The 12,311-nt window shown below is 52.9% G+C and overlaps 1 protein-coding gene across 3 annotated transcripts; it reads left to right on the top strand.

The window, feature by feature from the left end:
• Positions 1 to 300: 300 nt before the first annotated feature.
• On the top strand, positions 301 to 10,107 carry FN3KRP (fructosamine 3 kinase related protein). 3 transcript variants are annotated; one of them, XM_010596865.3, is made up of 6 exons: positions 301 to 416; positions 4,042 to 4,193; positions 4,501 to 4,592; positions 6,002 to 6,084; positions 8,721 to 8,843; positions 8,986 to 10,107. In XM_010596865.3, the coding sequence occupies exons 2-6, from the start codon at positions 4,051 to 4,053 to the stop codon at positions 9,322 to 9,324; spliced, it is 780 nt and encodes a 259-aa protein (XP_010595167.1). In that variant the 5' UTR covers positions 301 to 416; positions 4,042 to 4,050; the 3' UTR covers positions 9,325 to 10,107. The 3 variants fall into 3 exon arrangements, with proteins under 3 accessions (XP_010595167.1, XP_023412516.1, XP_064126512.1); XM_023556748.2 differs by lacking the exon at positions 301 to 416 and adding an exon at positions 444 to 584; XM_064270442.1 differs by lacking the exon at positions 301 to 416 and adding an exon at positions 602 to 931.
• Positions 10,108 to 12,311: the final 2,204 nt, after the last annotated feature.

Raw genomic sequence — 12,311 nt, 5'->3', positions numbered from 1 at the left:
GAACTAACGTCTAGTCGGGGAGACACGCTGGTGGGGTAGTTAGCCTAAACAATGTAAGCCTGCACCTCTAAAGGGGTTGCAGGTCAGTGGGTGCAGTCGGGGAAGCCCGGGCGAGGTGCGACATGAGCTGCGCGCTCCCGGCCGCAACGACTGCTCCTGACAACGTCGGAGTGAGACGCGGTTCTCGCGGGGGGCGGGGGCCGGAGCCGGGGCGGGATGAGGGGGCGGGGCCAGGGCGGGGCGAGTGGGCGGGAAAAGGGCGGGGTGGGGCTAGCAGGGGGCGGGCTAGACTAGGGGCTGGGCAAGCGCGCTGCGATTCTCGCGGCCCGGAGCCTGCGAAGGGGCCGGCTGCTGCCCCCCCAGCCAGGCGCTGCCCTAATAAGCGGCCATAGGCGGTAGAGCTCTTCAGGGTCGGGGTGAGTGCATGCGGCAGTCCTCTGAGCGCGGAGTTGGAGGGAGGACCCAGCCGAGCTCGCGGCCCGGTCCCGTCCCCCCGTGACGTCGCTTCGCCGCTCACCCAATCCTTGCGCTCCTCCTCGCACCTGCCCGGCTCTCGCCCCTCTCCTCGTAGCCGAAACCCCACGGTAATCTCAGCGGTCGGTCTCGCCCCTACACGACAGCGTTCCGCCTCTCACCCAATCCCTGAGCGCTCCCGAGACCCGGTCCCGCCTCCTCCTGACGTCCCCTGCCCTCACCCAATCCCGGCCCTCATACCGCGCATGCCCGGTCCCGCAGTTGTTGCAGGAGTCTACATCGTCGCCTGAGGCGGCGCGCAGCGGGTCCGGGAAAGATGGAGGAGCTGCTGAGGCGCGAGCTGGGCTGCGGCTCCGTCAAGGCCACTGGCCACACAGGGGGCGGGTGCATTAGCCAGGGCCAGAGTTACGACACCGACAAAGGACGGGTGTTTGTGAAAGTGAACCCCAAGGCGGAGGTCAGGCCCGCCGGGGGCGCGGCGGGAGGCGGACTCGGGGACCGGTCCGGAGTCCCGGGATGCAGGGGCGGGACCGGGGCCTGGGAGCTGGGAGCTGGGGTTAGAGGCCGGGGACCGGGGAGGGGCCTCGGGGCTGGGTCCGGGGTTGGGGTCTGATTCCGTGGTCCCGGTCCGAGGGGAGCTCGAGGGTCCGGAGTCGGAGTCCGCGGTCGCCGTGGAGGGCGGTGGAGACAGCAGTGACCCTCTCAGCTGGGGGCGGGGATGGGGAGGAGGTGACGCGGGCTCCAGGAACCCAGCCCTCCCCTCACCGATCCTGGCTGTGCTTGGGCCTTTTCCGCAGAATTCATTCGTGCGGTCATTTTAGTTTTCTGCTGAGCAACGATCCCAGCCCTCCACGTTGTGGGATAATCTCACTCCTAAACCTGCTGTTCTCCCTAGATCTACAGGAGGCCACACTGCGCGCTCCTTTTGTGGGGATTTGTCAAACATTTGTCCTTGAAGCGACCGTTTACGTGCCTCACCCCAAACAGTGCTCAGGCAGCAGGGCGTGCCCCTCCTGTCCACGCAGGGCTTCAGCTGTCGGTCTCCTTACCGGCTTCAGCGCATCCGTGGCCACTAGCGTTTACGACAACTCAGAACTTTGTGTTGATTTCAGGGGAAGAAGTATTTTCCACTGGTTAGATAGAACCACTTAGTGATGCTTCTAAAACAGTGTTTCGCCCCTGTTACTCCAGGTTCTTAGTCCTGGTTTTTTCCTCATTAAAGTCCATTTTCTTTTTGCTAATCTTTTTCACGAGCTACTTTGTGTCTTTTGGTAAATAGTTCCAAACATATTGTGTCTTTTTCTAGCCTGCTTTGGAATTTGCAGTGGGAGTTACGTAAATGCACAGGCCATGGGATAAATATTTGCCAGTTATATCGAAAATAAGACTACTTTTGTGCTTCACCTCTTAGGAGGGAAAAACATCTTCCAGACATTTCGGTGAGGCGATTGCTCTCCTGTTTTCCTTATCACCCCTGCTGGGGCTACCCCCATCCAAGTTGTTTTTCCCTTTCTCTTGTGGTTATTCTTATCTGTCCTTTGCACACTTGTGTAATTGGTCCTGCTGATACTCTGCCCGTTTCTTCTTGTAGCTCTGCACCACAGCTGATGCTCATTTTGCCTGGTTCCACTCAGGTAGCAACGCTCTGGGCTTTAGTGGGAACCGTGAGACCACTCAGCAGTAGATGTTTCTGTAAGGGGCCTTGGCAAACTATGGGACCACCCAGCAGTAGCCGTTTCTGTGAGGGGCCTTGGCGAACCATGGGACCACCCAGCAGTAGATGTTTCTGTGAAGGGCCTTGAAGAACCACAGGACCACTCAGCAGTAGATGTTTCTGTAAGCGGGCTTGGCCTCTGGCTGGGTCTGCAGACCCTCCTCCCCCTGCCCTGCATTTCTCCTTTGCATTTCCCTTGCCTTGCTGTCCACAACCACTCTCCAGAACAAAGCATAGCCAGGGCCCTTGTGCTGTCTTTACTTTCCAAAGAGAATACTTGGTGTCCAAACAGCCTCCTGTAGGACAGAGTTCTTATCTTTCTCCTCTGAGACTAACTCTTGAAGGTTGTGAATAATGTTTTTAAAGTGTTCAGAATGCATTGTGTAAGCCGTTAACTGTAGTGTTAGCTGTTAAGTCATTTAGTCACGGCAGCAACCCCATGAAATCTGTACTGTTATTAATTTCATTTTACAGAAGAGGAAGCTGAGGCACAGGGAGCTTAAGTACCTTGCCCGAGGTCACAGAGTTAGTTAAGTGTAAGAATAAGCAGGAGAATATTTGTAGCAGTGCTGTTTGTAATAGCCCCACACTGGGATCTCAGAAGTCTGTCAGCAGCAGAATGGAGCAATGTCTTTTGGAGCTCTCCCAGGTGGAGCATACACAGCAATGAGGGTGACTGTTACACCTGGTCCGCATCTAGCCATTGTCTCGTTATCCCATTTCACGTTTACCACAATAGTACAAGGTCTATCCGGCGACTGTGTGCGTTAACGACATACATTTGGCAGTAATGACCCCTAAGGTGCGAGGAGAGAGTGATGCTAGCTGTGATGGTTATGTGTTAACTTGGCTGGGCCATGATTCTCAGTGGTTTGGCAGTTATGTAACTAGTTGTCATCCATTTTGTGATCTGATGTGGACATCCTCCATTTTTGCATAATGCCAATTTTTGCGTAACGACCTGGTTTTTGGAACCTAACTGTGTCCATAAGTGAGGAGAGGGTATATTTTGAAGGGGGGGTGCTATCTAGTCTGGAACTACGTAAGATTTCTCTGAGAATCTGAAATTGGTATTTAAGTTGAAGTCTGAAGGATGACTAGGAAGGAGCTGACTCAGTGAAAGATGGGGAGTGTTTGAGCCTACGTGACACCCCAGGAGAGGCCTCAAGGCTGGAGGAGTCCATAAGACAGGCACAGAGTGCACATGTGTGTGCACAGTGCTGTGTATGTGCACGTGCATGTGTGTAGGATGGAGCCTGGGTAGTGGCCCCAGGTGACGGTGGGAGAGTGGGCAGGGGCCAGGGCATGTGCAGCCTGTGTTGCGACAGAGGTGGAGAAGGGTTCTAGCTCCAGGTGAGGCTGCCTTCTGAGAGGATTGCTACGGCGTCGAGGGCAGGAAGGATGAAGCAGGAGTCCAGTTGGGGGATGGTCACCATTGTCCTTTGGACTAGAACAGAGACGGTGATAGAGACGGTGGTAGAGACGGGGTCATGAAGTGGCACAGAACTCAGTGGTCCATCTAAGGACAAGTGACCTGGCTCCCGCGTGTGCAGCTGCCCGGAGGGAGCGGTGCTTCTGCATCCTCTGTGGGCAAGGATTGTTGTTGAGGGGAGGCTCTGGGTGGACAGAGATGGCCATGCACAGAGTCCAGCCTGGTCGGGCGTTGGGCCTTTCCCCTCTGGGGAGCCATTGGTTCCAGCCATGGCACATAAATCCAGCCCAGCTCTGGACAGTGTGTGCCATCTGTACCTGCGCGGAGGCACCTTCGTGATTGCTGTCACTGTCTGCTGGGTCCTCGGCCAGGTCACTGCTCTGAGTCGTGTCCTCATCTTGCTCCCCGCCTTTCCCGGCAGGCCCGAAGAATGTTTGAAGGTGAGATGGCGAGCCTCAATGCCATTCTGCGGACAGGCACGGTGAGGGTGCCCAAGCCCCTTGTGGTCCTTGACAGCCCTGGCGGTGGGAGCATGCTTGTAATGGAGCATGTGGATATGCGGTACCTGAGCAGGTGCGTCTGGCCTCCCCTGAAGCTTGTGTTTGGGGACAATTTTGAGGGGTGTTCACAGGAAGGTCTTGGGTTACACGGGGTCTGGTGGGAGAGCACCCTGGGAGATGGCTGGTGGAGGCCCAGCTGTGAGCTCGGGTGAGACGAGGATGACCACGAGTAGCCGAGGCCTCCTCTCCCTTCTCCTCCCTGAGGGGACTTTGACTCCGTGACCTGTGTCCTGTGACACAAGGCCTGGAGTGGACACAGGTCTGCCCTTTATGTGCTGTCTGCTTACTGTCTGGTGAGAAAGTCCGCCTTGGTTTCACAGTCACGCTGCAAAACTTGGAGCCCAGCTGGCAGATCTGCACCTGGAGAACCAGAGGCTCGGAGAGGCGCTCCAGAAGGAGGGTGGCACTGTGGGTACGGGCACGGGGGGGTGTCGTGGGGGGAGGTGGGGCACAGCAAGTGCAAGGGGGCCCTGGTAGGGAGGGGAGGCTCGGAGAGGCACTCCAGAAAGAGGGTGGCACTGTGGGTACGGGCACGGGGGGTGTCGTGGGGGGAGGTGGGGCATAGCAAGTGCAAGGGGGCCCTGGTAGGGAGGGGAGGCTCGGAGAGGCACTACTGAAGGAAGGTGCCACCTTGAGTATGGGGCAGAGGGGGGCGTGGGGGATACAGTGGGGAGAGGAAAGAGGGGTGTAGCTAGGAGAGGGGCCTGGTGGGCACAGGGGTGCATTGAGCAGGGGATACAGTGGATGGGGAGGGGGGTACCGCTCCTGTGTGGGCTGTGAGGACCCCACGCAGGGGAGAACGCTGGCCAGTGTGGGCAGGGAGAGTCATGCTGCAGCCGTGAGGTCAGTGCCAAGACTGCATGTGTGCCATCCTAGAGAGGAGATCCTTGCTGGGCTCCAGACTGCACTGCATCGTGGTTGCTCTAACCACTTGATTCCTAGACGAAGTATGACACAAGTTTCCCTGGCTTTCTATCCAAAGTCAGACCTTGAATCTGTGTCTGCTTTTAAAGAGTTGTCACGCCAGGGTGAGTGTCGCTCTCACGATCTGAGCTGGAGCTCGTGTGGTGCCAACACAAGGGTGTTTCCAGTGTTCTCGTCCTCGACATCTGGTGACCCATGTGCAGTCGGCATGGCAGCTCTGCTAAGCAGAGGGTAGCCGACAATGCCAGAGAACAAACAACAGAATTCACTGTGCTGGACAGAAAGACCCCTTCTGCCCACCTGTCTGTCCCGCGACCATCTGCTGTGCTGGACGGACAGACCCCTTCCGCCTGCCTGTCTGTCCTGCAAGGATCCACTGTGCTGGATGGACAGACCCCGTCCGCCTCTCCCCTGAATGGACTTCAGTCTGTCATATTTGCTCTGGTTTCACGGAGCTGCAGAGGATGGGGGCCATGTATCCAAGCACAGCAGTTTATCCTTTGTAACTGGCAGGTGCTGAGCCAGCCCCTGAAAACCACCCTTTCCTGATGTGTCTCAGGATGGACATCTCCCCTCCCTAAAGAATGTCCTTCTTTCCTGGACTGACTATTGTCCCCTGGCACCCTCTGGAGCCACTACTAGGAGCAGCTGCTGTTCTCTGGTGATTGTGTTGGCTGGCCCAGGCCTCTATTCCTGGTGTTGGCACTGGTGGGAGCCAGGCCCTCGTCTATGGGGTTGAGGAGATGGGTGAAGAGGGCTCCCCGAGGCCAGGCCTCAGCGGTGCAGCTCTGCAAGGGTCTGAGTCCCCTGTCTGTGGAAACAGATGAGATGGAGAAGGGAGACTGAGGCCATGCAGAGCACGGGGACCGGTTGGCTTTGTTCTCATTTCACTTGCAGGGAGAGGACGTGGCCAGGTGGAACGTGCCTTTGTCGACCAGTTTGGGTTTGATGTGGTGACCTGCTGTGGATACCTTCCCCAGGTAAATGAACCTGTGCACTGCCCCCACCTCACAGTGCTCAGCTGCTTAGGTGCAGCCGGGGGAAGCTTGCCCTTCTCCTTTTCTGCAAAATTCAGTAAAAGTCTTTGTACCTTTTTCTTCTTGGCGAATTTTTTTGTTTGTTTTTAAAATATCTTATGGTGCTTTAAATGAAAGTTTACAAATCAAGTCAGTCTCTCACACAAAAGTCTATATACACCTTGCTATATACTCCTAGTTACTTTCCCCCTAATGAGACACCACGCTCTTTCTCTCCACCCTCTGTTTTCGTGTCCATTCAGCCAGCTTCTTACCCCTTCTGCCTTCTCATCTTCCCTCCAGACAGGAGCTGTCTTCTTGACTAATTTTTAAGAGCTCAGTGTGAGGTTTACCCGCCTTACCTGCTTGGAGAGCACAGAGAACTGAAGAGAAAGACCAGCAAGTTAGGATGCTGGATTTCCAGGGGGGTGAAGATTAGAAATTAAAAAGATGATTTATTTAAAATTTGCGTACTGAAAAGAAGTGATAACTTTGTTTTATGATTTCGGTTGCTCCCTGGAACCTGAGCTGGGGGTGGTACAGTTCCTGGCAGACATGGAGCAGTAGAGTAGCCCCTCTGCTCTCAGGACATGCAGGATGGCTCTGCAGGAGAGGATGCGGACTAACTAGAAAATTCTAGGGGTTTCCTGATGGGCCAGGGCTGGGCCGTAGACACTGTTTAGTTTTGAAGTGTTAATAGGAGGCTATCTTGGAGCCCTGGTGATGTAGTAGTTAAGAGCTCGGCTGCTAATGAAAAGGTCAGCAGTTTGAATCTACCAGGTGCTCCTTGGAAATCCTGTAGGGCAGTTCTTCCCTGTCTTATAGGTCTCTTTGAGTCAGAATCAACTTGAAGGCAATGGATTTGATTTGGCCTCAGTTGTCTAGTGCTGCTATAATGGAAATATAAGCGGATGGCTTTCAACAAACAAGTTTGTTGCTTCACAGTCTAGGAGGCCAGAAGTCTGAATTCAGGGTGTCAGCTCCAGGGGGAGGCTTTTTCTCTCTGTCAGGTCTGGAGGAAGGTCCTTGTCATCAATCTTCCCCTGGTCTAGGACCTTCTCAGTGCAGGGACCTTGGGTCCAAAGGATGTGCTCTGCTCCTGGCACATTTTCCTGGTGGTGTGAGGTTCCCTATCTCTCTGCTCTGCTCGCTTCTGTCTTTTATATCTCAAAAGTGATTAAGAAACAACCTAATCTCATAGATTGAGTCCTGTCTCATTAACATAATCGCTGTTAACCTGGCCTCGTTAACGTTATAGAGGTGGGATTTATAACATATAAGAAAATCACTTGAGATGACAAAATGGTGGACAGTCACACAATATTGGGGATCATGGCCTAGTCAAGTTGATACACATTTTTGGGGGACACAATTCAATCCATAACAGAGGCTGTCAGACAGTGTGGATGCAGCCATCCCATACACAGCCCTGCCCTTTGGATCCACTAGCGAACGTGAACTCTTTCCTTCCTGTGTCCTGTTCCCACCTCATGCTGCTGATCTTGCACATGGGTGGCTTCTGCCTGCCCAGGCTTACCCAGGCCTTGCCTGTCTCAGAGCTTGTCCTGAGATGACCTCTATTCTCAGGCCCTGACTTCACTGTGTGTCTTATTCTTGGTCAAACAGTCTTAACATATTTCTTTATCATTCCTTCTGGGCTCCAAGCTCTCTGAGGTCACTGTCTGGGTGGTTTTAAATTCTCTGCTGCATGAAGGTCAATGTCCAAGTAGGTGCTCAGCACACATTTTGTTGCATGAGCAGGAAAAGGAGAAATAGAGGTAACCCTTGGGGTTTTAAGACTGAATAAAGTTTATCTGACCAAAAACCAAAGCAAGCTACTAAAAAGTTAAATTTTTGTGTGATGGATTCTGAAACTTGGTAGAAAAGTGAGAGCTGGTGAGGTATCCCAGTCTGTGGAATTACTGATGGACAGTCAGTCCTGTGGGGTGTTCCGTATGTAGAATTCCTGGCAGAGAGTCGGTCCCATAGGGTGTTCTGTCCATGGAATTACTGACTGACAGCTGGTCCTGTGGAGTATTCCAGTCTCTGGAATTACTGATGGACAGCTGGTCCTGTGTGGTGTCCCTGTCCATGGAATTACTGATGGATGGTTGGTACCGTGGAGTATCCCAGTAATTCCATAGACTGGGATACCCCACGGGACCTGCTATCCACCAGTAATTCCAGACTGACAGCTGGTCCTGTGGGGTATACCTGTCTGTGGAATTACTGGTGGATAGCAGGTCCCGTGGGGTATCCCGGTCTATGGAATTACTGATGGACTGATGGTACCATGAGGTGTCCCTGTCTCTGGAATTACTGGCGGACAGCGGGTGCCGTGGGTTGTCCCTGTCTGTGGAATTACTGATGGACAGTCAGTTCCATGGGATGTCCCTATCCGTGGAATTACTGATGGACGGTTGGTACTGCGGAGTACCCATCTCTGGAATTACTGATGGATGGCCGGTCCCTCCTGTTCTCCCATGACTGGTGTCTGCAGCAGAGAGGTGGCCCTGGGTAGCATCTAGGCCATTTCCTCATCTCAGCCCTTGGCCCTGCCTTCTTTGTGAACTCGGTGTCCCCTTGCTGCCCTTGTGTAGGTGAATGACTGGCAGAAGGACTGGGTTGTATTCTTCACTCGGCAGCGCATCCAGCCCCAGATGGATATGGTGGAGAGGGCATCCGGGGACCGGGAGGCCCGTGAGCTATGGGCTGCCCTGCAGGTGAGTGTCCCACCTGCACCAATGCGAGGAGGAGGCTGTGTGGACGCAGCCAGCTGGGTGCCTTGTGCTCGAGCGACTGTGCAGGAGTGGGACATGTCTACAGAGTCTGGGCCCCCCTGTGATGCTCCCTCTCCTCCCTCAGCTGAAGATCCCGGACCTGTTCCGGGACCTGGAGGTAGTCCCTGCTCTGCTCCATGGCGACCTCTGGGGAGGAAACGTGGCCGAAGATGCCTCAGGGCCTATCATTTTTGACCCAGCATCTTTCTATGGCCACTCGGAGTACGAGCTGGCAATTGCTGGCATGTTTGGGGGCTTCAGCAGTGCCTTTTACTCTGCCTATCACAGCAAGATCCCCAAGGCCCCTGGGTTTGAGAAGCGGCTGAAGCTCTACCAGCTCTTCCACTACCTGAACCACTGGAACCACTTTGGGTCGGGGTACCGGGGGTCCTCCCTGAACATCATGCGGAACCTTGTCCGGTGATCGCGCTCTCCTCGTGGGTCGCCGCAGGGGCCTGCAGGGACCCAGGTTCACGTGCATGTGAGTTCTGGTCAGAGGCCACCACAGGTCCCCATTTCTCACTCTTCTTGCCATGATCTCTCACTGGGATAGCTTACGACCAACTCGGCAGCTTGTTTTCAGCCTCGTAAAGTACAGGTTTCAGAAAAAGCTTTTGTTGTCCTGAAGTCGTGTTAGGCTGAATAGCAGATAAAGCCACACTAGAACGGGGACGCAACCAGGGCCTGTGGTGCACAGGCAGCCCAAGCCCCGCCAGCCACCCAGAGTTGGGGAATGGAGAGGACGGAGCACTCCCTGCTGCCCTGGCACACCTCTCCACGTCCTCCCTGCCCCGTGTCCAGGGTGTCTTTGAGCGGTTCTCAAGGATGCTTCGTGGGGGTGGCACTTCTGGACACAAAACCATCAGTCAGAAGCTTCTCACAGGACCAGCTACAGAACTGAGCACATTCCATGATCCGCGTGTCACTTCAGCCCTGCTCCCGCTGGACGGGTCTGAACATGGGCACTGGCGTGGCCTGACCCTGGGGTGTCCTCCCGTGAACATTGGAGCTGTTCAGTGCTTACCCCACCTGTCTGCTTTCTAAAACCTGGGGGTGGTCACTCCTTTGCAGCATGGAAAGTGAGTGCTACACCCGTGATTGTTCCTCCGTTAGCGTTGCCTGATGAGGTCAGTCTTTCCTGAATGGCACTAACACTAGAAATCCTTTTCCATAAAAGTTTGAATAAACTATTCTGTGGTTTCAATGATGTATGAGACTAAATTTTCTTCATTTAAATCATAATTTAATGTTTATCTTAGCAGTCTGCCAAGAAACCTTTGTAGAATCTTGTGACAATATGTACAACTGTTGTTTCTTAAAAGAACAATTTTTATCTTGTCTGATTTGTTCTGTTAAAAGAAGAGCTAGAGATTCACAATAAGGCAGCAGGAGCCTGAGAGTGTTTCAGCATTGACCAGAGGTGTAGTTTAACGGCTCTTCTTGCTCAGCCTGTGAGATGGGGTGACATCACGGGAGCATGGGAGCAACCACGGAACTTACTTGGAAAGAAGCAGTGGGTGACCACCAGCCAGGCCTGGCGTGGTGTGTGGAAATAATGGCGTTAAGAGACACCAGTGGTTTCCTGGAGGACTGAGAGAATTAATTCGATTTTTTTCTTTTTTGTTTGTTTACCTGTCCCAGGTTAGGATCCCCTCTGTCATGGATTAAGTTATGTTCCTCCAAAAATGTGTGTATTAACTTGGTTAGGCCATGATTCCCAGTATTCTGTGGTTGTCCTCCATTTTGTGATTTTAATTTTATGTTGAAGAGGATTAGGATGAGATTGTAACTCCCTCACCAAGTCACATCCCTGATCCCAACCCTGGGGTGTGGCCTGCACCACCTTTTATCTCTCAAGAGATAAAAGCAAAGTGAAGTAAGTGGAGAGTTGGGGACCTCGTACCACCAAGAAAGCAGCTCCAGGAGCAGAGTGTGTCCTTTAGACCTGAGGTTCTGGTGCTGAGATGTTCCTAGACCAAGGGAAAACTGATGACAAGGACCTTCCTCCAGAGCCAACAGACAGAAAAAGCCTTGCCCTGGAGATGATGCCCTGAATTCAGATGTCTGTCTAGCCTACTGGACTATGAGAGAATAAACTTCTCTTTTTAAAGCCATCCACTTGTGGTATTTCTGTTGTAGTAGCCCTGGATAACTAAGACACCCTCAGTGGATTTCAGTAGTAGAAATGAAAAGCCTTTAGGATCCTAGGCCTTTTGGGAAGGGAGAAAGGACCGTGATTTTTGAGAACTTGTGGTTGTCAAGAGTTTCAAACCTAGTAATTCCTAGAGCATCCATTGCAAAGATTTTAACTTAGTCCGACCTTAGAACCTGATGGTTCCATTTCTGAGGAAGACGGTGCCACAAAGCCATTTCAGTGAAACAGAGCTTGAGCTGTTCCTTCTGTCCCTTTTATCGCTTCACTACAACAGGACATGAGCTGTTTCTTCTATCCCTTTTATTGCTTCACTACAACAGGACGTGAGCTGTTCCTTCTATGCCTTTTATCCTTCACTACAGCAGGATGTGAGCTCTTACTCCTATCCCTGTTACCACTTCACTACAACCGGATGTGAGCTTTTCCTTCTATCCCTGTTGTCACATCACTACAACAGGGCGTGAGCTGTTCCTTCTATCCCTGTTATCATTTCACTACAACAGGATGTGAGCTGTTCCTTCTATCCCTGTCATCATTTCACTACAACAGGACGTGAGCTGTGCCTTCTATCCCTGTCATCATTTCACTACAACAGGACGTGAGCTGTGCCTTCTATCCCTGTTACCACTTCACTACAAGAGGACGTGAGCTGTTCCTTCTATCCCTGCTACCATTTCACTACAACAGGATGTGAGCTCTTCCTTCTATCCCTGTTACTGCTTCACTAGAACAGGACGTGAGCTGTTCCTTCTATCCCTGTCATCATTTCACTACAATGGGACATGAGCCGTTCCTTCTGTCTCTGTTACCACTTCACTACAAGAGGACGTGAGCTGTTTCTTCTATTTCCACATATCATTTTGCTACAACAGGACGGGCACACACCTCAATTTCAGAGTGGTTTTAGTTTTGGCTCCTGCCAGACCTGAGGTCTCCCACAGAAGACATGGATTCTGCAACCGGAGCTGTTTGGGGAGGTGCCACCCAGGCTTCTCCTCTGGTCGGTGGGATACAAGCGGATGGTCAGAGGGCAGAGAAGCACTGTAAGGAGCGTCATAGTATCTTAGGAGAGCAGAATCTCAGTATCACATCCCCTGTTTCTCCTGAACGACTGAAGCCTCAAACCCGTACCCTGGAGTAGGCTATTTTGGGAACTGTTGTGGATTTAATTGTGTCCTCCAAAAGGAAGTCCTAACGCCTGTACCTGTGAATGTGACCTTGTTTGGAAATAGTTTCTCTGCAGATGTTATCAGTTA

The sequence above is a fragment of the Loxodonta africana genome, chromosome 18, assembly GCF_030014295.1.
Source record: "Loxodonta africana isolate mLoxAfr1 chromosome 18, mLoxAfr1.hap2, whole genome shotgun sequence".
Classification (NCBI taxonomy): Eukaryota; Metazoa; Chordata; class Mammalia; order Proboscidea; family Elephantidae; genus Loxodonta; species Loxodonta africana.
Note: the sequence above shows the minus strand (reverse complement) of the source record. Positions and strands in the feature narration are given on the sequence as shown.

Coding starts and splice junctions, on each gene's coding strand:
- FN3KRP (XM_064270442.1), top strand. CDS start 791: ATGGAGGAGCTGCTGAGGCGCGAGCTGGGCTGCGGCTCCGTCAAGGCC. Junction 932..4,041: donor AAGTGAACCCCAAGGCGGAG/GTCAGGCCCGCC, acceptor CTTTCCCGGCAG/GCCCGAAGAATGTTTGAAGG. Junction 4,593..6,001: donor GAAGGAGGGTGGCACTGTGG/GTACGGGCACGG, acceptor TTTCACTTGCAG/GGAGAGGACGTGGCCAGGTG.